A 23425-nucleotide genomic window follows, 5' to 3' on the forward strand; every position below is an offset into this window, starting at 1 on the left:
TTGATCTGGTTGCATACTGGACTTTCCACTCACACACTCCATAGAGGTCCTACTTGCAACTCAAGCTATCCATTATCTAATTCATCTTTTGTTGTTTTAAACATGCTACATTGCCATTGTGGAAACTTGATGGTGGCACTTGATGGTACTGCCACCCACGTGGTTGCCTAAGCCGAACACTGGAAACATCTTTGATTCCTCTCAAGTTCCAAGAGTTCTGCTGCCCTTACTGTTCCTCCAGCTCCTCCATTCCCTACCAGCTCTTAACATTAAGATACTGGCATTGCTTACTTGGATTGTTGGGGGAAAAATCTGTCCTTTGCAACAGCCAGAGTGGTCTTTTCCTTTTCAAATTGGATCCAGTCTTCCTGCTTGAAATTATGCAGTAGCTATATGTCCAACTCTCTTTTTTTTTAGATTTATTTATTTATTTGAGAGGCAGAGTTACAAACAGAGACAGACAGGTCTTCCATCCACTGGTTCACTCCCCAAATGGCTGTAACAACTGGAGCTGGGCTAATCTGAAGTCAGGAGCCAGAAGCTTCTTCTGGGTCTCTCACGTGGGTGCAGGGGGCCCAAGGACTTGTGCCATTTTCTGCTGCTTTCCCAGGCCATCAGCAGGGAGCTGGATCAGAAGTGGAGCAGCCGGGACTAGAACCGGCATACATATGGGATACAGGCATGGCAGACGGAGGCTTAACCTACTATGCCACAGCGTCGGCCCCCAATGTCCAACTCTTTAATACAGTATCTAATGCCTGCTGTCCCCTGCCAGACTCAGGAACCTCGTCTTTCACTATTACTCTGCAGCTCTGATACCCTCCTACCATGTTGAACTGTCTCCAAGGGTGCCATTCTCTTTCCACTTGTGCCTTTACCCAGGCTGCTTTCTTTGGGGGCACAATTCTCGCTCTCTGTGCCAGCCTAATTCCTATTTCTTTACAAATGAGCCCAGGCTGGGGCAGGGAACCTTAGCCCAGGGATCTGCCAGTTCATGAGTTCCTTGATGGCAGGCACAGTGGCTACTGGCTCTAGATGTTGAGTGACGAGCATAGTGGTCAGCACGTGGTGGCATCCCACCAGATGTTGTTGAAATAGTGAATTTCTGTGGTCAGTCTCAGAGCCGGCGCCTTGCAGTGCAGTGCAGCAGGTGGGCCCAGAGGAAGAGCCAGGAGACACAGCTTCTGGTCCCAGCTCTGCCTCTCACTAGCTGTGTGATCTTGAGCAGGGCATCTCATTTCTCTGGGCCTCAGTTTCCTCATCTGTAAACCAAGAGGACAGAGCCAGATGCTCTAGGTCGTTCCAGCTCACCAGGGCTGCGCCAGCCCCCAAGCAGCCCTGTGATCCTGCTGTCATGTGCTGAGTTGACTGTCTTGTGCTTCTGGTTTTGTGCTTGTCTCGGAGTTGGGTGGCGGGGAGAGGACAGAGAAACCCTGGGAAGATTCCCAGGGACCAGTTTTCATGACATCGGAGCCATTGTGAGGGCAGAGGGAGTAACCTGACCCTGTTCGCAGTTTACAGGAGACATATGAGGCCAAACGGAATGAGTTCCTAGGGGAGCTGCAGAAGAAAGAAGAGGAGATGAGACAGATGTTCGTTCAGAGAGTCAAAGAGAAAGAAGCAGAACTCAAAGAGGCAGAGAAAGAGGTAAGCGTGATCTGGGGTGCTAGGCAGGAAGGGAGAGGCGGCTGTACCTGACAAGGAAGCCTGTTATGGCGGCTTCTGCCGGAGGAGAGCGGCCCCTGGGCAGGGCTGGGGCGTAATGTCTATAGCCCTGCCTTGGCTGGTCCTGGGAGGGGCTGTGAGAGCTGGGTCTCTGTCACCCCTATTCCCCAAGGCCAGGATGTTTTCCATCCTGTGCTACTCGGTTCTCCAGAGCCCTGCTGTCCCACGTGGTAGCCACTAGCCATAGGGGGCTGTTTAAATTGCTTTTGGAATTTTAAAACTTCTATTGTTTTAAGGTTATTTTATTTATTTGAAAGGCAGATTGACAGAGAGGGAGAGGGAATAAGGGGACAGAGAGAGAGAGAGAAGAGATTGATTTTCCATCTTCTGATTTGTTCCCCAAATGCCTGCAACAGCCAAGGCTGGGCCAGGCCAAAGCCAGGAGCCAGGAATTCTATCCCAGTCTCCCACATGGGTGGCAGGAGCCCAAGCACATGGACCACCTTCTGCTGCCTTCCCAGGTACATTAGCAGGAAGTTGGATCAGAAGCAGAGTAGCCAGGCCTCAAACCAGCATTCTGAAATGGGATGCAGGTGTCCCAAGTGGTGGCTTAACCCAGTGTACCACAACACCTGCCCCTAAAATTTTATTTTTAAAGGCAAATAATAATTGTATATGTTTATGGGAAACAGTGTGATGCTTTGACATAGTTTACATTATGGGATGATTAAATCAGACTAGTTATCAGCTTGCATACTGTTTTGAGTGAAACACTTAAAATCTACCCTTTTGGCCATTTTGAAACATAGAATAAAATGTAAAACTCAACCCCTCAGTCACATTAGCCACATTTCCACTGCTCAGTCCTCATGCAACTAGTGACTCTCAGATTGAACAGCACGGATAAAGAACATTTCCACTGTCACAGAAAGTGCTACTGGGCTGCACTGCTACCAAGTGAAGCTCTTATCACTGACAGGCTGGTTCTTTTCCCTCTTCCTGGGAGTTCAGAGCTCCATAGGGACAACTGAGCACTTTCTTGGCTGGCCTGCCACAGCCTACGTTCATCCTGTCAGGAAGGATGGTCCCAGGCAGTCCTGGGTCATTTGCTGAAAGCTAAAACATCAACAGCGAGGGCATTTCCCATTCCCTTGGACAGTCTATTCCATCGCATTTTAAAAAACAGTCAGCTCTAGAGAGTTTTCACAGATTTTTAAGTTTATTTATTTTAATCTTGTTTGAGAGAGAGACCTTTCATGTGTTGGTTCAATCGCCAGGGGTGGTCCCGGCCAAAGCCAGCAGCCCAGAATTCCATCTAGGTCTCCCATGTGGGTGACAGGGATCCAAGTACCTGAGCCATCACCTGCTGCCTCCTAGGGGTCTCATTAGCAGGAAGCTGGGTTGAAGGAGGAGCTTGAACTGGAAACAAGATGCAGGTGTCCCAAGCTGCGTGTTAACCACTATGTCAATTGCCCAGCCCACTGGCTAGCTTTTGACCTGAGGTTTGATAGGCTTGTCGGGGGGCTTTCATTACTTAAGCTGTCCACAAACCTGTATAGTTAGTCCCCTAATAGCATTGCCTCCAAGGTGTCCTCTGCCAGTTCATCTCCTGCTCATCGACTGGCCTAAGGCACAGCTTTGCCTACGTCAGCCACAAAACCCCTAACCATAAAGCAAGGAAGCACTTAATTGCTTTCCAAGTCTCTTCCACCTTTAATCTGTGATTCTCAAGGCTTATCACCAAAGCCTGTGGCGAGGATATTGACTTTATTTTGGTTTTACTTTTGAAGGCGAAAGACGTTATATGCTTGGAAGATAACCCAGAGTATTGGTTTCACTTTTGTAAAGAAAAAATGTTACCCAGCACTTTTAGGAGGAGAGGTGAGGGGCTCCCAAAGATGAATGAATAAAAGGGAAATGAACAGATGCCAGGTTAAAGTAACTCATGGGCAGCCCAGGGGACAGCCTCATGCCAAGTGACTACTGAAAGTTGGTTTATACACCAGAATTTATTAAGTGACAGTCCCAGATACCCGGAGGACTGATCTTCATGGCATACTGCATGTGCCACAGAATCCTCAATTCTCTCCTCAATCCTCCAAAGAAAGTGAAACGAATTACACTTGCCCTGCACCTATTGTTCAGAGGAGCGTATCATGTTCTGGTTTGTGATCATCTGTGCCCCTTGTTCTCTGATCCACTTGTCACAGCGGCATGCCAAAATATTATTGCTGATCTTTGGGTGTCCGGTTGTATTAGGGCTAGTGAAGCTTCTCCTTGGTTAAGGCTGAGGTCTCTGCACTAATTTCATTTTTTATAAACAAATTTTAAAAAAGATTTATTTATTTGAAAGTCAGAGTGACAGAAAAGAGGCCAAGAGAAAGATCTCCCATCTGCTGGTTCACTTCCCAAATGGTCACAATGGCCAAGGCTGGGCCAGACCAAAAGCAGGAGCCAGGAGCTTCATCTGGGTCTCCCACATGGGTGCAGAGGCCCAAGGGCTTAGGCCATCTTCTGCTGCTTTCCAGGAGCATTAGCAGGGAGCTGGATTGGAAGTGGAGTATTAGGGTCTCAAACTGGTGCCCATGTGGGTTGCCAGTGTTGCAGGTGTTGACTTCACCTGCTAAGCCACAGCACCAGCCCCCCTCATTCCATTTTATAAAACCCTTTTATCTCTTCCCTGTCCAAGTTCAAGCCTTGCTACTGCTGAAATTTTCTCTGCACTCTTTGGTGATCTTTCTTGATTGCAGAGGATAAGAAAAGGTAAGGGCCTCTTACATATGGGCGGTCCTATTATATAATGCTTTAAAGATTGGGTTGACCTTGGGCAAATTCCTTAACTTCTCAGACCCTATTTCCTCATAAGATGGAGATAATAACTGCTTATAAAAGTTGGGGCTTGGCTTATAATAAGCACTCAGTGGATGCTGTGTTATTATAATGGACATTATTAACCATGAGTAGTAACTATGGGGACTTAATCGAAATGGTTGATTAAGCAGAATTCACTGTTCCTTGACCTTATTCGGGAGCAGAGACTTGGAGATAGAATGGCAGGAGCAGAGAACTATCCAGAGCATGGTCCCTTTTGGTGTTACCATGGTGGCCCCAGACAGAAATGTCTCCAGCAGCCCCAGAATCCTGCAGCGTTGCAGCCCTGCTGGTCTCCGCCGTGGGCTCAGCTGGGCTAGGGGCTGCTCGCGGAGGCCTCCCTCCGAGCTCCCTGTGCTTCCCTGCCAGCTGCATGAGAAGTTTGACCGCCTCAAGAAACTGCACCAGGATGAGAAGAAGAAGCTGGAAGATAAGAAGAAGTCCCTGGATGATGAAGTGAATGCCTTCAAACAGAGAAAGACGGCGGCCGAGCTGCTCCAGTCCCAGGGTTCCCAGGCTGGAGGCTCACAGACTCTGAAAAGAGACAAAGAGAAGAAAAAGTAAGTATCAGGCTGCCCTGGACTGGTGGCTTCTTTCTCCTCCTGCTCATCCCCCTCTGAGCAGGACTCGGAAGCTGAGGGCTGGTGACCCGCGGGGAACCATGGGGCTGTTCAGCTAGGCTGGGTGCTGGTCTCAGTGTCCCTGTGCGACCTTGCTTCCCTGGGCTTGGGGAGCCGAGATGAGACGAGGCCGAGCCTCTCCCCTCAGCCTGCTTAGGAAAACCCTGCAAACTCGAGGGAGACGACAGCCGAAGGGCAAAGAGGAAAAGCAGAGGCCCTCAGAGAGCAGAAGGCAAGGAGCAATGAGAAGACCAAAGTTCTGAGAAAGAGAGACACAAAGAAGAATCCTCTAACGGCAGAGGAAGATATGGTGGTTTTGTAGAAGGCGCCGGGGCACCCCCTTCCTCCCCTCACGCGGCCCCACAGGAGGGAATGGATGTGACTTACAGGCCTCCATGCTGTGTCTGTAGTCCAGCCCTGTCCACCTCAGCTGCAGCCAGAGCGCGTAACGCCTGCCACTGGAGGCTGCAGCCCAGGGCTGAGTTCCCTCCCCTTTGCTAGCCCTCCCTGCTGGCTGCTTAATTGCACCCAGTCTAGGGTCCTAAGAACATAGTGGGGAGCCTTCAGATGCCAGTGTGCTCTGTGCGCCCCCACCCTCAGTCCCAGAAATGATTTAAAAACCATCCTATCTCTCCCAGTATGTGGTAAGGCCAGGGTATCATGGGCTTCTCGTGGTCAGCATGTGGGTCAGTCATACTGGCCTGGCCCCGCTCTCTGCCTGCTGAAGTGGCCCTGTTCCTCATGCCAGAACCAAAAAAGAGAAAAACATTTGTGATGGTGCCTAAAGCACGCCAAGCACGTGTCCAGCAGCCCTGTTGTGTTCTGTAGTTGCTTGGGCAGTGTAACTTGCGGGGCTCCCAGATGGACCAGTTAGCAGTGTCCTTACTTAGAGGGTCCTAGGAGACCTGAAAGATGTCCAGGGTCATGACCTTCTATTTTTAGGCACTTGTTCCTGCATTCAACTATTGGATATTTTCTAGAAGGAAGAATCATCTTTCCTCTGTGCCTAGCTTATCACTTAGGAATAACACGGTGACTTTCGTGTAGCAGTGAAATATTTCATATTTGAAGGCTATCACTTTTGCAGTCTGATGATTCCTCATTCATAGGTGTCATTTGAACATTTTTTTACCCATTAGTCAAGATATTTATTACTGAGTGTTAACACTGTATAAGGGTCTGTTTCAAAAGATTGTGAAGAAATGAAATTAAAAGATAAATTTATTTTGGTCCAAATTTTTAAAACAGTCTGTGCATCATTTTTCCATAATACACGTTTTCCATGACCTTTTTAAAGATCCCTGTGTGTCAAGTTCACTGATTAATTTTATTCATCTGATAATACCTTAATTTTTTTATTTCATTTTTTCACAATCTAGCTAGCTAGAAAAGAGTCTCTGGATGTACCGTATATTTACTTATCCATCATGGTGTATTAGTTGCACCAGCGGGAATAGATTCCTATCTTTAAGATCAGAAAACTCTAAATTTGTCCTGCAGCTCTACCCTGCTGCCTTGGTAGTCCTGGGGTGTTTGTTAACTCTATCCCTGGGGCAGAGTCACTGCCTGCTCACAGGGACTGGGAGATCGTGTGGTTTGTTCATATTGCACTGGCACAAAACTGTATGTGAATAATTCCCTATTGAGATGTTCCGTGAAAATTCCTCTCAGGCCAAGCTTCCCACCCATGCCTTCCTCCCAGCCCAGAAAGAAGACCCCATACAGAAAGACCCCCTTTCCTGTCCCCAGCCCTGTTTGTGGGTTGATGATGGCAAGCTTCCCCAGGTCTGTGGCACCTCACGTTAGCGGGAAGGGCCTATCCTCTTCCATCCTCCCAGATGTGTAAGTGGCCCCAGGTCTGGGCTCCTGCCAGAGTTCCATGAACAACTGGTCAACTTTTGGAAGCCCCCCCACCACCACCACCACCATTAGACCTGTGTCGCTCTGCTTACATGATGGCGGTGGTGGCAGTTTGGAGGGTAAAAATGGTGGTAGCAACGTTCCTTCTGAGAGGTGGAGGTTGGCCCTAATGCAGTCACATATTCAGGAAGGCTTTCCTTTGGGTGTCCTTAAAGAGATTAAGAACAAATAACAGTGTTTCAGGGGTCCCTACCAATCCACCCTCCCCTCCTCCCCTACCTGCTACCCCTAATCTCCTTTGACTTCTAACTCTTCATTGTTTGCGTCAACTCATAATATTTGATTTCCCCTCATGCTCACCCCATCTTCATCAGCTCTTACTGTTTTACAGTTAACTCTGCTGTTTGCTGCATGCTGCATGAGGCCCAGGGTCCTGGTAAGCTTTATTAACTCTAAATAGAACTGGCCGTGACTTCTAGAACATCACTCCCCAAATCACACACACATCTAATCCTAAACGAAGTTGCCTCTTTGGGCTAGCTGGTTTCCTCTTGTGACTTACAATGTTAAGAAATAGCCTGGGGTGATTTCACGTGTGGAATGCCTGCCTGTTTGATTAAAATGGCAAGTGGGGGTGGGGGGTGGGGGAGTGCAATTTTGGGGGGGGGGGCTACTAAAACTTTTGGGTAACATAGGCAGATCCTGCAATCGATATTTGAGGCTTAAATTTGGGCAGTTGTTTTTTTCTTAAAGAGCCATAACCCTTACTTTCAAAAAAAGGAATTAAACTGTAGTGATGAGAGAAACAGCTGAGTTTACAAGTCATGTCCCTCAGTGTTACAGTCCATGTTGACCCCCCCCCACCCAGGTTTTGGGAATGTCCAGAGCCAACAGGAACTAGCTTCCTTCTCAGTTTCCCTCTGGTGGCTGTTTCTTATCTGAGAGCTTCTCAAATTTCCTTTGGCTGTGTGCCCCACCCCACCCCCCCCCAAGCCATAATAGAAATAGAGGGAAAGAAGTGAAGAGACCCCAGATATTATAGAGAATCCCTTACATTTAAGTGTGTAAGTTCCAGTTTCAGGAAAGCCTCTGACAAGGACATTAGGCAGGTGGTCTTTGTGAGAAGTTCATAAAGCAGTCCCTGGCGTCACATAATTCATAGTGAGACTGAGAGCAGTGCATAAGCACCGTCTGTCTACTGGACTCAAAGAGTGGAGGAAGAGGAAATATGCGTTTTTAAAAGATTTTTATTTATTTAAGAGGTAGAGTTACAGAGAGAGGGAAAGACAGAGAGAGAGGTCTCCCATTTGCTGGTTCACTCTCCGAATGGCTGCAATGGCCAGAGCTGCACCAATCAGGAGCCAGGAGCCAGGAGCTTCTTCTGGGTCTCCCATGTGGGTGCAGGGTTCCAAGGACTTAGGCCATCTTCTACTGCTTTCCCAGGCCATAGCAGAGAGCTGGATGAGAAGTGGAACAGCCGGAACTAGAACCGGCGCCCATATAGGATGCCGGCACTGCAGGCAGCAGCCCCCCCCCCTTTTAATTCTTTATATTTATTTGAAAGTCAGAGTGATGAATAGAGAGAGAGGAAGAGAGAAAGATCTTCCGTTCCCTGGTTCACTCCCCAAATAGCCACAGTCAAGTGCAAGCCAGGCCGAAGCCCAGAATCAGGAACTCCATCCTGTTCTCCCATATGGAGAACTCGTTCCCAAGCACTCGTTCCATTTCCCACTGCCTTCCCAGGTGCATTAGCAGGGAGCTGGATTGGAAGCAGGGTGACTAGGACTAAACGCTGTGCTCATATGGGATGCAGGTGTTAGCAAGTGGTGGCTTAACCTGCTGGGCCACACTGTGGGCCCCAGCTCCTGCCTCCCCATTTTCAGTGGGCAGAGCAGAGAAAATGTGCTCTGCTAAATTAGATCACAGTTCATTTGGGTTGCCATGTACATTGCTTGGCACGGTTCTATTCTGGTTTCCCCAAGTAAATTTAATGGCCATTCCCAAAATGAGTTCTGGCAAAACTGTAATGAAAGCCACACTTGATAAATGAGAGGCAGTTGGTGAACAGGTGGGCCAGCCAACAGCTGACCCCAAGTAAGTTGGTGTAGGCTTCTCCCTAGCAGACCCATCAGTCAGTCAGAGGAGGCCTTGGCTCCCCAGGATCTGCAGCAAAGGCCAGCATCTCCTCCCAGGGCTGGATCACCAAGGCCACCTAGCGAGCAGCCGGAGTGAGGCTTACTGTTCCTCTCTGGTTTGAAAGTTCCTGGGGCACTCCTAGTAGTGGTCTCCGGTGGTAAGAAGTTCCTTTGGGACCAGTACACAGTGGCAGATACTATCTCCCAGTGCTTAGTGACCCTTTGGGGGGTGCATAGTATGTGGACAGTATCCACACGTTAAACGTGCCAGCTTTTCCATTCAGCCTAGGACCTAGACCAGTGCAGAGTTTCTTAGGTTACTCTTTCCCTGGAGACTAAGTCAAAGAATCAGATAAGAGATGAGCCGTCCTTTAGCATTTTGTTACTTTTTCAGAGGGTTGTGCTGTGTGATATCCCAGTTTGTCCTCGCAGTAGTTCTGTGAGGTAGGAGAAGGAAGTACAGCAGGCATTTGGCAGGGGCCTGAAAATGCAGTAGTGGCAGAACTGGAACCAGAACACAGAACTCCCATGCCTGCTATAAATTGTAGTTCACCTGAGTGTGTGTGTGTGTGAGAGAGAGAGAGAGAGAGAGAGAGACATTCTCACATATGCAGATGTTTCTGTCCCCACTGTCAATACCTCAGTCTTTATTTAATGGGATAAACATATTCTTTTTTTTATTTTTTATTTTTTGACAGGCAGAGTGGACAGTGAGAGAGAGAGACAGAGAGAAAGGTCTTCCTTTTGCCATTAGTTCACCCTCCAATGGCCACCGCGGCTGGCCTGCTGCAGCCGGCGCACCGCGCTGATACCATGGCAGGAGCCAGGTACTTATCCTGGTCTCCCATGGGGTGCAGGGCCCAAGTACTTGGACCATCCTCCACTGCACTCCCTGGCCACAGCAGAGAGCTGGCCTGGAAGAGGGGCAACCGGGACAGAATCCGGCGCCCCAACCGGGACTAGAACCCGGTGTGCCAGCGCCGCAAGGCGGAGGATTAGCCTAGTGAGCCGCGGCGCCGGCTGGGATAAACATATTCTTGAGGTAATGAACAGAGGGTCAGATCCACGGCCAAGGAATTATTGGTGGCACTGGTGGGATGGAAAGTCTTCATTAAACAGCTCTGACCTTGGCCGTGATGCTCTGTGACAAGTTAGATGACTTCTGTGTGTTTCTCAGTCTATTCATATGGGAAACAGGGATCAATACTGCTTGTCCTATTTATGTCACACAATAAAGTTAAGGAGGGAGGTCAAAGCGCTATGCAAATATAACCAATAATTGGTATTTTCATAGTTCATGTTGTTGGGTAACTGTGGCCTGGACCCAAGGGTAGGACCTAGCAAGCATCCACACACACTTCCCAGGCAAGCCTTGGCCCAGCTGAGCAGTTAACTGGCAACGGCTGCTCCAAAGGCTAACCGAGGTGAAAAACTCAGCTTCTGCTGTTTTCTGTATGGGAGAAGGAAATGCAGTGCTGAGAGCCTGCTGCCCTGGCGGGGGCCCTAAATCCACCTGGACGTTTGCTGCACGTATTCCTGCACAAGGCATCAGTCAGGACCTAGTAATGACGAAGAGAGCAAAGTCTCTTGGTAGCTGGTAATCATTATTTGACAGTTCATGCCACCAGTGCTGCCATTCAGTGTGTGGGTGTGTGGGTGTGTGAGAGAAAGCATGTTCCCAAAGCCAAGGCTAAAAGACCTTAGGACCACCTAACATAACTATCCTCTGGTTTGTTCCTTGTGTGTTGTCACTTAAATGATTTGCTTCTGACCCTTGTTGGTTTTGTTTTTTTTTTGTTTTTGGGTTTTGTTTTTTTTTTGTCCATGAATCCCTCCATTTATTAACCCAGCTTTTCTTTCCATTTTCAGTTTGGGCCTCCCGTAGACACCCCTTTCCTGCCAAACAGAACCGGGCCTCTCTTTTCTCTAATCCCCCTTTAACACGTCCAGGGGATACAACCTGTGCCCCCCCACCCCCACCCCCTTCCTGCCAAGGTCGCTAGAAAGCTGAGAGTCCAAGAATAGCCATCTCTCTCTCTGCACCCCAGCCATCTGCACCCCGGCCGTGCTGGGCACACTGTAATGTGTTCCAGGGGCTCACCCACTCCTCTTCCCCACAAGTTTCCCTGTGTTTCCTGGAGTGGGTTGCAGCCACCATGGCTGGTTACACACTGGTCAGCACAGCTTTGCCAAATCTCTGGCACCCCAGACACTGGTCTCACCTGGCCTACCCCATTCCTGCCCCCAAGAAGCCACAGCCCCTTCAAAGAGGGCTCCAACAGGAGATTCTTTGGGGGGCACAGAGAGGCTTCTCCTTCTGGTCACTTAACTCAGCCCTTTCTGCTTTTCATTCACTCAGAGTCCCTGTGCACTAGCTGTGTTCAAAATTGGCAAAAGGGTTAAGGACCCCAAGCCCTTCCTGTGAGCCACAATTGCTGGGGAACAAAAGCGTCCCTCCTCTAACTCCGGGTGCCTCCCAGTGCAGAAGGGAGAATCAACGGGAATACCCGCAGGGTGCCCCTGACGTGGCTTGGGCTCCTCTCGCTTAACTGGCAAAAGGGACAGAGGAAGAAGCATTTGGGGTTTGCGCTGATACGTCTTCTAGTCCATTTGGTGAATGTGGTGATGATTTTGAAGACACATTTTGGGCATGCCCCCAGTGACAAGAGGAGAAACGACCAGCTGGACCAAGGGAAAGAAGTGCTAGGCCTTGGAAGGGCTTTAACTTTATTTCCAGTCTTGGTATTTAAAGAAAAAAAAAATGATCCCAGCCCGTATTTTCACAGTGGCTCCCATATGGTAGTGGCTTCTTTGGGAACCCGTTTGATTTAGGGAACTTGAGGCAGAGTGGCTTTTGGTATCTGGCCAGTGACAGGATGAGAGCTGGAGGTGACCTGGCAATGACCTGTGGCTAACACGCCATCTCTCTGCCCTTCCTTTGCAGTAACCCATGGCTGTGTACCGAATAGTATTCCCTGCTACAGCTGGACTGGACTCCATTTAGCATTTTAAGCCAAGGTTCCTATTTTAACTGACAGCTTTCCTTTGGGGTGCCAGGCAGCTGGGCTCCCCAGTCCTGCCTCGCACTCCAAGCCCCACTTCTTTTTGAGTTCTGCAACTTGTTCCTGCCTCCTACTTCCACTGGCACGGACGGTGACCTCCTTTCTTTTTTTTTTTGTAAGGTTGTTTTTTGTTTTGATTTTTTTTTTTTTTTTTTTTGATCGCTTACTCTCAAATCACACAGGCAAACAAGGCCAGGCCAAATTTCCAGGCCTTTCTGCAAAGGGGAAGGAGTTTTTCTCTTTTCAATAATAGATCATCATGGGAAGGCAAAAATAAGCAAAAAAGTAGAAAAAATGGAAAGCAGATCAACGCACACACTTTTTTCTTGTTGGCAAAGCAAGAAGGTGGTTTTGGTAGGCATTGTTTGGCAACTCACAGATTGGTTGGTGTCTGCAGTGAAGTATGGAGGTGATAGGACCAAAGCAGAAGTAATTTCATGGGATAAGCCAAATTGGGGTGGAGCATTTTAGGAGATCATAGGCTTCAAGTAAGAAAAGAACCAACCAGCCCCAGCACCCAAAACCCCAAAACCCTTTGGCTACTCAGCCAGTAGCTCAGAGGGATGCTGAGTTGGGGCTGCCGAGTCTCCCTGAGAAAGGCTTCTGTAGCTTTGATGTTTGTGTGTCTACCTTCAGAGATTCAGGTAACCACTACTACCCTGGGTCATTATTTGCATTACAAACAGGGGCCCCTTCGTTTGCATGTGTTCACAGATGACTTGAGACTTGAGAAGCTCTAACTCCTTCCAAAGTGTTAGAGCCACACAGTCTTGGAGACGCCTTGAGATGCTAAGCACGAATTTTGTCTGAAGGGAGAAATTTTGGCCAGGAGATAAATAGAAGCCACTTAGTTCCTAAGAGAAAACTGAAGCCCAGAGAAATGAAAGCACTTACATGCCTGGGATCCTGCTGTTGTCCTGTGGCAGAAACCACACTGGATTCCAGCTCACCTTGCCTCCCAGTCCACTGTATCAGAGGATGCAGGCAGTCTCTCTAGACTCGTGTATGTTCCTGGGGACAAGCCTTTTGATGCTCAGCGAAACTGTGTAGTCAGTCTTAGAGGATCCTTGAAGTTTTCTCCCCACAGAAAACCATCCTGGGAGGAGGGGTGTGAGGTGGCAGTGGGCAAGTTGAAGGCCCCTGGGCAGCTTCTTAGCCTCACGCTGTTGCCAACAGGGGCATGAGTGGGTCACCTTGGTGCCAGGGTTGGAACAGGGCGAGTGGACGCATAACAGGTGCTCTGGGTGAGCCTTGTGAATCAGGGAAGATGGGGAACGAAAACTCGAACCTGTGGGTGAAGATAGGCCTTTCTAAGGCTGGGCGAGCGTGAAAAGGCTGTTTACTTCTGGTGAAACAAAACCAGTCATTAGAAATGGTCTGTGCTTTCATTTGCCCAGAAAGGAATGGAATGGAATGGCTTCACACACACAAACACACACACACACACACACACACACCCTTTATTTTCATGAAGCCAGCAAGTGTGCTTTCCCAATGCAGATCACTTTGTTTTTGTTTTTGTTTTTTTTCTTTTATTCCTTTGGCCTTCACCTGCGGCTGTTAATATGTGCTTGTTTTTTTTTTTGTTTTTTTTTTTTTTTGTTTTTTCATTAAAACAAAAAGCTACAGACTGGTGTGTGGTGTTCTTCAAAGCTCCTCGGCAGATTTCCCCCTGGTGATGGCCCACGGGTGACCCCGTTTCCTAGCCTGTCTTCTCCAAGTTGAATCTGTGCTACTTCACGCTGCCCACTCCCCTGCCCTGTCTTACTTGGAATGACTTTTTTTCTTTGGCGAATTTCATGTGTTCTTTCTCTTTCTCTCTCCCTTTCCAGCTTTTTTTAATCCTGTCTTCAGCCGCTGCACTAAGTCTAAAGGAGAAGACTGCCATGATAGAAGAGTTAGGGTTCCATATTGTCTCAAACCAGAAAGCAACCCATTCCCCCTGCCCTCAAACTGCGCGCACATACACACACCACTCGGCAAGTGTCCATGTGTCCCTGTGTCCAGGCAAGAAGCTCTCTTCTGACTTACATGGTATTTTAAAGGGAAATGTCTTGTCCTAAACTAACAAGGCAGGAAAAGAAGCATCAGAGCTGGAAAATGGACCAAAATGTATCCTGAGAGAGACAACTACAGGATCACTCACCCAAGTGTAAGTGACTGGGGCAGGAGACCTCAGCTGTGGGTGTGCAAGTGTTGTTCGCAAGTTTTTCTTTGAATTTTATGCCTTTCTTTTGAAACAACCATTCTCGGTTCGATGGGTTGACTATCTCCGTTCACTATTCCATGTTTCTGAATAGAGAAGAGAAAATCAAGTGACATGTCTGTCACCTTCAGCTTTCACAGAACTTCTGGAAACCCCACTGAGGGGAAAACTGGATCCACTAACACTCAGGTGGGGAAGGGAGAGAGGAGAGAGGGTTAAGCCTAGTGCGAGCAGAATTATTCCACTCAACCTCCCAAGGCCATTTGGGGTTTTGAGAGAGCTTTCTGCTCAACCTGGCACCTGGAAGGAGAGCTTTGATGTTGCTACACCTGCCTTGAATTCACTGGCTTACCTTGTATCCAAATACCATGTGAGTGTGCCCATTCCCACATATCCCTACCACCATCACCACCATTCCGCTGTCCAGTGTTTCTTGAGAGCCTCTTTGCATGTTTTCCAGAAACTATGTTCGTTTTTCCTTTCTTCTCCTTTGTTCTTTTTGCTCCAAGGTGTGACCAGTCACTGCCCTTCCAGGGCTTTCATTCTCCAGGAGAAACATCCCAGAACCAGCACTGTTTAGCTTGATACCTTTCTAATGTTCATGTCAATTTTCAATAAAACCGAAAGAAATGCTAAATGACTGTGTGATCTCATCTTAAATAATTAGGTGACGGGGCCCACTGTGGTTGCCATAGGGGGAGTGGGTGGCCGTCGCTTCCAACTGGGAGGGGCTTGGGGAAGCACCAGCAGCCCATAAAATCTTGTTCGGAGGGTGGCTGCATCTTTTTGCTTCCACCATCTGGGCCTGCAGTTGCCACCAGTATAGGGTGGGAGTGAGCAGGAAGTCCTCTACGTTTCCTTTATTAGCATGAGTTTAACTGATCAATTGAGCTAGGTCCTAGGATAATAGATGGAGAGAGTGGAACGCCAGCTCCTACAGAACACTATTCAGGTGAATTTCAATTCTGGAAGGAAAAAAACTGCACTACATGCCTTCTCACGCTTAATCCTGTGATGTAAGCATCCCCTAAATCCACGGATATGACTTCTTCATGACACGAAAAGCATTCTGTGGATATGTGTCCTGGGTCTGCAAGAGAGAGAAGGCTCCCATCCCCCCAAGCATTAAAGTGGCCAAGTGAAAGAGTGGCCATTTTTAGAATTCTGGTTGCAGGCGAGCTGAGGTTTCCTTCCCTCCGCTTCATTGGCTCAATGGCCAGATGCCGAAGACAAGACTGGTGTGCATCTCCCTTATACGGAAGCCTGGAGGCCTGTGTGGGTTCCAGAAGAAGCGACATCAGCCTGCCTTTGTGCTCTTTGCACACTAGGGGGCATCAGAGTGAGACAATACTCGCCTGTGTCAACACTGAGTTGTGGAAAAGTACAAGCTCTGCAGCCAGAAAAATGCTGCTGTGTGTTCTGGGGCAAGTTTGGTTCAGTTTGGTTTGTTTGTTTGTTTGTTTGTTTGTTTTAAAAAAAAAAAACTTCTCTAGAAAAAGAGAATACCATTGACTCCCTTGCTGGATCATTGTGAAGACTGATCTAATTAAAGACCTAGACACTTACTATTGGGATCCCTTATTAAGAATGGGGCTTTCCTTGTGCTAGGAAATACTCACTTTAGGGCTCCCTAATCTAGGGTTTCTCAGCTTAAATATCATGGTCATTTGGGACCAGATTATTCTTCCTTGTGTGGGGGCTGGCCTGTGCATTGTAGAAGATGGAACAGTGTCTCCGGCCTCTGCCCACTAAGTGTTGGTAACACACTACCCATCCCCTATGGGTGGGACAACCAAAAATGTTTCCAAAGTGTCCAGATGTCCTCTGGAGGACAAAATTGCCACATGTTGAGAACATTGCTCTAGAATAGGAGTCAGCCAACTTCCCCTGTCACAGGCTAGTTGGTAAATATTCTGGGGTTTGCAGGCCATATGAGCTCTGCATTCAACTGTTAGTATGGCATGAAAGAAAGCAGCTATAGATAATACATAAAAGGATGAATGTGAGCATGTGCCAATAAAACTTTACTTAGGAATACTGAAATCTGAAAATCAGGGTTTTCCACATATTGTGAATTATTTTTTAAGATTTATTTATTTGAAAGGCAGAGTTACAGAGGCAGAGAGACAGCGAGGTCTTCCATCTGCTGGTTCACTCCCCAAATGGCTGCAAAGGCCTGAGCTGGGCCAATCAGGAGCCAGGAGCTTCTGCCAGGTCTCCCACATGAGTGCAGGGGCCCAGGGACTCGGGCCATCCTCTACTGCTTTCCCAGGCCATAGTGGAGAGCTGGATCAGAAGTGGAGCAGCCGGGACTCCAACCAGCACCCATATGGGACACTGGCACTGCAGGCGGTGGCTTTATCTGGTACACCACAGGGCCGGCCCTCTTTTCATTTTATCGAGCATTAAAAAATATAGCCATTCTTACTGCAAGGGTCAGAAATACAAGCAGTGGGGCCAGATATGTGGGCTAGATTGGTGACCTTACCTCTCATGCATTTCAATGCTTGTTTATGCATTGTTTAGCCTAAAAGTGTCACAAGCAAGTAGCCTCTCAAATCTGAAATGAGGACCAATGGCTGCAGTTTTGACACAAGTTAGTGGGCAAAACGGGTTTGAATTTCCTAAGATTTACATTCAGGTTTGCTAGAGCATGGATGGGAGTGGCAGTGTCTTCCATTTGAAATGCCCCTGCTTAGGGAGAACCATCCTTCTGCTAAAAGGACAGCCTTCTTGCCAGGCCGATCCTTTATACTCTGGGCACTCTTTGAAACAGTTATGCATTGGGACAGTAGTACTCCCTAATGTTGTGTCACCATCACCAACCTTTGGTATCTACTTTTGTTTTTGCACTACCTCTTACTTAGCTTCAGTTTTTTTTAATTTGTATGTAACTCATAAATACATTAGGAAAAAAGTCATTCTTCCCACCGTGCCCGCACCTCTGCCCTGGACTCAATACCTATAGAAATTAAATGGTGACTGTTACATATAGGACTGGGGACGAACTCCTTATCTTTTGGACTTAATTAAATCTTTTGCATGAGATCTAGAGAGATGCTGCCCTTGGCCCCATCTTAGTAACTCAATCCTATTTACAATACTTGCTAACATCTATTCTCCATTGGAATCCATGCAGTCTCTGCACAGGCTTCTCCCAGAGTTACACAAACTGATGACTCTGTCTGAAAAATCCTCTGATTTAAATCCTGCCTTCAAGGCTCATGCCCTATCTCTCCTTAAAGCCCTTATTTAAAAAAAAAAAAAAAAAAAACAACCACCTCATTTGTTTGTTTTCATTGTATTTGAATGAGAAGAGAGAGAGAGTAACCTTCCATCAGCTGGTTCATTCCCCAAATACCCACAACAGCCAGGGCAGGAGCCAGGAACTCCATTAGATCTCCCATGTGGTTGGCAGGGCCCCAAATGCTTGAGCCATCATCTGTTGCCTCTCAGGGTGCGCCGTAGCAGGAAGCTGGAATGAAAGCAGAATAGCTCAGCACCGGTGTTGTGGTACAGCAGGGTTAAACTGCCCCTCGTGATGCTAGCATTCCATAGTGGAGTGCTGGCTCAAGTTCCAGCTGCTCTGCTTCTGATCCAACTGCTTGCTAATATGCCTAGAAAGGCAGTGGATGATGGTCCTAGTACTTGGGTCCCTGTTACCCATGTGGGAGACCTGGATGGAGTTCCTGGCTCCTGACTTCGGCCTGGTCCAGTCTTGGCTGTGCAGCCATTTGGAGAATGAACCAGTAGGTGGAGATGTAGAGGATTCTCTCTCTCTTTCTCTCAATCTCTCTCTCTCTCTCTCTCATAAATACAATAAATAATTCTTAAGGATTTTATTTATTTCAGAGGTAGGGTTACAGAAAAGACAGAAAGAGGGAGAGACAGACAGAAAGGTCCTCCATCTACTGGTTCATTCTTGAAATTTTGGCAGCAACAGCCAGAGCTGGGCCAATCCAAAGCCAGGAGCCAGGAGCTTCTTCCGGGTCTCCCACGCAGGTGCTGGGGCCCAAGCACTTGGCCATCTTCTACTGCTTTCCCAGCCCATAGCAGAGAGCTGGATCGGAAGAGGAGCAGCCGGGACAAGAACCAGCGCCGTAGGGCCAGCACTGTGGTTTATTGGGTAAGGCTGCTGCCTGCAGTACCAACATCCCATATGGGCACCAGTTCGAGTCCCGGCTGCTCCACTTGCGATCCAGTTCTCTGCTATGGCCTAGGAAGGCAGTGGAAGATGGCTCAAGTCTTTGGGCCCCTGAAACCACGCAGGAGACCCAGATGAAGCTCCTGGCTCCTAGCTTCAGATCAGCACAGCTCCAACTGTTGCAGCCAATTGGGCAGTGAAACAGGGGACGGAAGACCTCTCTCTCTCTCTCTCTCTCTCTCTCTCTCTGCCTCTCCTTCTCTCTGTGTAACTCTGACTTTCAAATAAATAAATATTAAAAAAAAAAACAGTGCCATGTAGGATGCTGGCTCCACAGGTGGAGGCTTAGCCCAGTATACCACAGCACGGGTCCCATAAATAACTTTAAAAAAGGGGGGGGGCAAAATAGCTGGGATTAGAAGCAGGCACTCCTAAATGGGATGCTGTGCCAAAGGACTGCCCCTCCTTGAGGCCCTCCTTAACCCTTTCCACCTATCATGATCTCTTCCAATTTCAGACTTCGCAGTCTTGTTTAAGGGACCATCCTCCTTAAGACACGTTAAGCCCCTCCTCCATGCCACTCTGGCTGAAGGTCTTTGACTCTAAATAAATCTTACTTTATAAATCTAAAAAAAAAAAAAAAAAAAGTCGGCTGGCACTGCAGCTCAATAGGCTAATCCTCCGCCTTGCAGCGCCAGCACACCGGGTTCTAGTCCCGGTCGGGGCCCCGGACTCCTCTTCCAGTCCAGCTCTCTGCTGTGGCCCAGGAATGCAGTGGAGGATGGCCCGAGTCCTTGGGACCTGCACCTGCATGGGAGACCAGGAGAAGCATCTGGCTCCTGGCTTCGGATCAGCGCAGTGCACCAGCCGCAGCAGCCATTTCAGGGGTGAACCAACAGAAGGAAGACCTTTCTCTCTGTCTCTCTCACTGTCCACTCTGCCTGTCAAAAAAAAAAAAAAAAGATTAAATTTCCTAAGAGTAGGAAGATCAGGTATAGCCCTCCAGAGGTCCCACTAAAGTGCTGACACACAGCACAACGATTAAAAAGTAGCTAGGTTTATGTTCTTCACCAATGTAGGAATCTATTTTCTTTACAAATAATTAATTTTGAAACTAAGTTACAAAAGCAGTACAAAGTATACTTACATATTCTTTTTTAAAATGTATATATAAGCCGGCGCCACGGCTCAATAGGCTAATCCTCCGCCTGCGGTGCCGGCACCCCGGGTTCTAGTCCCAGTTGGGGCACCGGATTCTGTCCCAGTTGCTCCTCTTCCAGTCCAGCTCTCTACTGTGGCCCGGGAGTGCAGTGGAGGATGGCCCAAGTGCTTGGGTCCTGCACCCGCATGGGAGACCAGGAGAAGCACCTGGTTCCTGGCTTTGGTTCAGCGCGGTGCACCAGCCGCAGTGTAGCGGCTGCAGCGTCCATTGGAGAGTGAACCAACGGCAAAAGGAAGACCTTTCTCTCTGTCTCTCTCACTGTCCACTCTGCCTGTGAAAGAAGGAAAGAAGGAAAGAAAGAAGGAAGGAAAGAAGGAACAACAGGGAGAGAAATGGAGTGAAAAAGGGAGGAGGAGAGAGCTCTCATCCATGGGTTCACTCCCGAAATACCCACAATCGCCAGGGCTGGACCAGGCCAAAACCAGGAGCCAGGAACCCCATCCTGCTCTCTCCTGTGGGTGGCAAGTGCCCAAGTACTTGATTCATCAGCTGCTGCCTCCCAGGGTGTGCAATAGCAGAAGTCCATATTAGAAGTGGAGGTGGTGCTCAAACCCAGGCACTGTGATATGGGATGGTAGTATCCCAAGCAGCGGCTTAACCCGTTGCACCACAATATCTATCCCCATTCACATACTCGACCCAGACTCATCAGTTGATAACATGTTTCCCAATTGTTCTATCATTGGTTTCATTTTGTGTGCTCTCTTGCTATATATAAATATATATTTACAAACACATGCATACATAGACATACATAATAAAGGTATTCTTTTACATAACTACAGATAATTGTCAACTCCAGTAAATTTCATGTTGTTACATTATTGAATAACACCCTTGCAGCACAGGATCTAGTCCAGGATTATGCACTGTGTCCTTTTTAGTCTCCTTTCATTTTGGAACAGCCTTTCTTTGTCTCTCACAACATTGATTTTTTTTTAAAGATGTGTACTTGAGAGGCAAAGTGTTAGATTGCGTAGGAGACAGAGCTTCCATTTGCTGGTTCCCCAAATGCCCACAACAGCCAAGGCTGCATCAAGCCAAATCCAGAAGCCATCATTTGCTGCCTTCCCAGGTGGATTAGCAGGAAGCTGGATCAGAAGCAGAGTAACTGAGACCTGAACCTGTACTTTCATATGGGATGTGGGCATTACAAGCAGCAACTCAACCTGCTGCACCACAACACCTGCCCCTCATGACAGTTTTGAGACCTTATTTTATTTTATTTTATTTTAAAAAGACATGGGGCCAGTGCTGTGGCGCAGCGGGTAAACGCCCTGACCTGAAGCGCCGGCATCCCATATGGGCACCGGTTCAAGACCCGGCTGCTCCACTTCTGATCCAGCTCTCTGCTATGGCCTGGGAAAGCAGTAGAAGATGGCCCAAGTCCTTGGGCCCCTGCACCCACGTGGGAGACCTGGAAGAAGCTCCTGGCTTCGGATCGGTGCAGCTCCGCCCGTTGCAGCCAATTGGAGGGTGAACCATCGGATGGAAGACCTCTCTCTCTCTCTGCCTCTCCCCTCTATGTAACTCCAACTTTCAAATAAATAAATAAATTTTTAAAAAAAGACATAAAAATTGGGGCCGGCACTGTGGTGTGGCAGGTGTGGTCACCACCTGCAGTGCTGGCATCCCATTTGTGTGCTGGTTCAAGTCCCAGCTGCTCCATTTCCAATCCTGTGCTCACCTATGGCCCAGAAAAGCAGTAAAGCAGTAGAAGACAGCCCAAGTCTGTGGGCCCCTGCACCCAAAGGGAGACCTGGAGGAGGCTCCTGACACCTGGCTTTGGATCAGCCCAACTCCGGCTATTGTGGCCAGTGGATGGAAGACCTCTCTCTCTGTAACTTTGCCTTTCAAATAATAAATAAGTCTTAAAAAAATTAAGACACAAAAGTTTATTTTAAAATGGGGAAAGTATCTGAATATACCTTTCTCTTGATAAGATATTCAAAAAGTCAGCACATTAAAAGATGTTCAAATTAGTCATTAGGAAAATCCTCAATGAACATTCACTGCACACCCAAGAGGTCTGCTTAAAAAATTAGGCAATAGGGGGCTGGCTCCGTGGCGCAGTAGGTTAATCCTCTGACTGCAGAGCTGGCATCCCATATGGGCACCGGTTCTGGCTCTGGCCATTGAGGCCATCTGGGTAGTGAACCAACAGAAGGAAGACCTTTCTCTCTGTCTCTCCCTCTCACTGTCTGTAACTCTACCTCTCAAATAAATAAAGAAAATCTTTTTTAAAAAAATTAGGCAATAACAAGTGGTGGGGAGTAACTGGAGACACTGAAACCTTCCAATATTACTGATGTGAAACTCATACGCTGCTGGTTTTCAATTTTGCTGAAGTCCAATTTTTTTTTTATTGCCTGTGCTTTGGAGATCATATCTAAGAAAGAATTACTAAATGAACCAGAACTTCCACTCCAAGGTATGGAAACTCTATTTTTTAAAATTTTTTAAATATTTATTTATTTGAAAGAATTACACAGAGAAGGAGAGGGAGAAAGGGAGAGAGGGAGAGAGGGAGAGAGGGAGAGAGAGAGAAAGAGGTCTTCCATCCACTGGTTCACTCCCCAGTTGGCTACAATGGCCAAAGCAGCGCTGATCTGAAAACAGGAGCCAGGAGCTTCTTCCAGGTCTCCAACATGGGTGCAGGGGCCTAAAGGCTTGGACCATCTTCTACTGCTTTCCCAGGCCATATCAGAGAGCTGGATCGGAAAAGGAGCAGCCGGGACTAGAACTGGCGCCTATATGGGATGCTGGATCCGCAGGCAGTGGCTTTACCCACTAAGCCACAGTGCCAGCCCCTGGAAACTCTATTTTTAAAAAATAGAATGTTCATATGTTAGTTAAAGATGTTGTGCAGTTTCTCTACTATATACTCATTTAGGGATTTCTCTTTCTTCCTTGGTATTAATAAACAATCTGTGTAGAAAAGCATATAAGTCCATACAAGCATATAAGTCCATAGTATTCCTCACCAAAACTTCCCCCTAGGTTATCTATTAATAATTCTTGCCCGAATTAACCTACAAAATGATAATTTTCCAACTCCAGCACTCCCTTCAGGTTTACCAGTCAGCACACAACATTATACAAGTAAAGGCCCTCCCTTCTCTGTCACTCATTATCTGATTAGTATCACTGTGGACTTATAGCTCCCTATTTTTCTCAATGGCTTAAAATTCACTGCTATCCTTAATTATTTTGGGCCTCAAATTACCCAGATTTGGCCAGTGGACGTGTCTAGTAATTTCTTTAAAATTTTTTCTTAAATTTATGGGAGGGGGAGGAGGAGGGGAGGGGAGAGGGAGGGGGAGAGGGAGAGGGAAGGGAGGGGGAGGGGAGGAGGGAGGGGAGGGGGAGGGGAAGAGGGAGGGGAAGAGGGGAGGGAGAGGGAGGGGGAGAGGAAGAGGGAGGAGAAGAGGGGGAGGGGAAGAGGGAGGAGAAGAGGGGGAGGGAGAGGGAGGGGGAGGGGAAGAGGGAGGAGGAGAGAGGGAGAGGAAGAGGGAGGGGAAGAGGGAGGGGGAGGGGGAGGAGAAGAGGGGGAGGGAGGGGGAGGGGAGGGGGAAAGGGAGAGGGAGATGTTCCCATTCACTGGTTTGCTCCCCAGATGCCCACAACAGCCAGGGCTGGG

At 48.0% G+C, this 23425-nt stretch overlaps 1 protein-coding gene across 9 annotated transcripts in view; it reads left to right on the forward strand.

The window, feature by feature from the left end:
• SEPTIN6 (septin 6) overlaps positions 1-15056 on the forward strand; it is a 76587-nt gene extending 61531 nt beyond the window's left edge. For 2 of the 9 annotated variants that reach the window (XM_070067094.1, XM_070067096.1), the window contains exons 8-11: positions 1515-1647; positions 4906-5096; positions 7391-7452; positions 14046-14390. In XM_070067094.1, coding sequence (XP_069923195.1) covers positions 1515-1647; positions 4906-5096; positions 7391-7452; positions 14046-14239 — 580 coding nt within the window. In that variant the 3' untranslated portion in view covers positions 14240-14390. Of the gene's footprint in view, positions 1-1514; positions 1648-4905; positions 5097-7390; positions 7453-12095 lie in introns of all 9 variants that reach the window. The other 7 variants (XM_002720124.5, XM_008272935.4, XM_008272931.4 and 4 more) reach the window with 5 other exon arrangements.
• The last annotated feature ends 8369 nt before the right edge of the window (positions 15057-23425 follow it).

Source organism: Oryctolagus cuniculus, chromosome X (genome assembly GCF_964237555.1).
Source record: "Oryctolagus cuniculus chromosome X, mOryCun1.1, whole genome shotgun sequence".
Lineage (NCBI taxonomy): Eukaryota > Metazoa > Chordata > Mammalia > Lagomorpha > Leporidae > Oryctolagus > Oryctolagus cuniculus.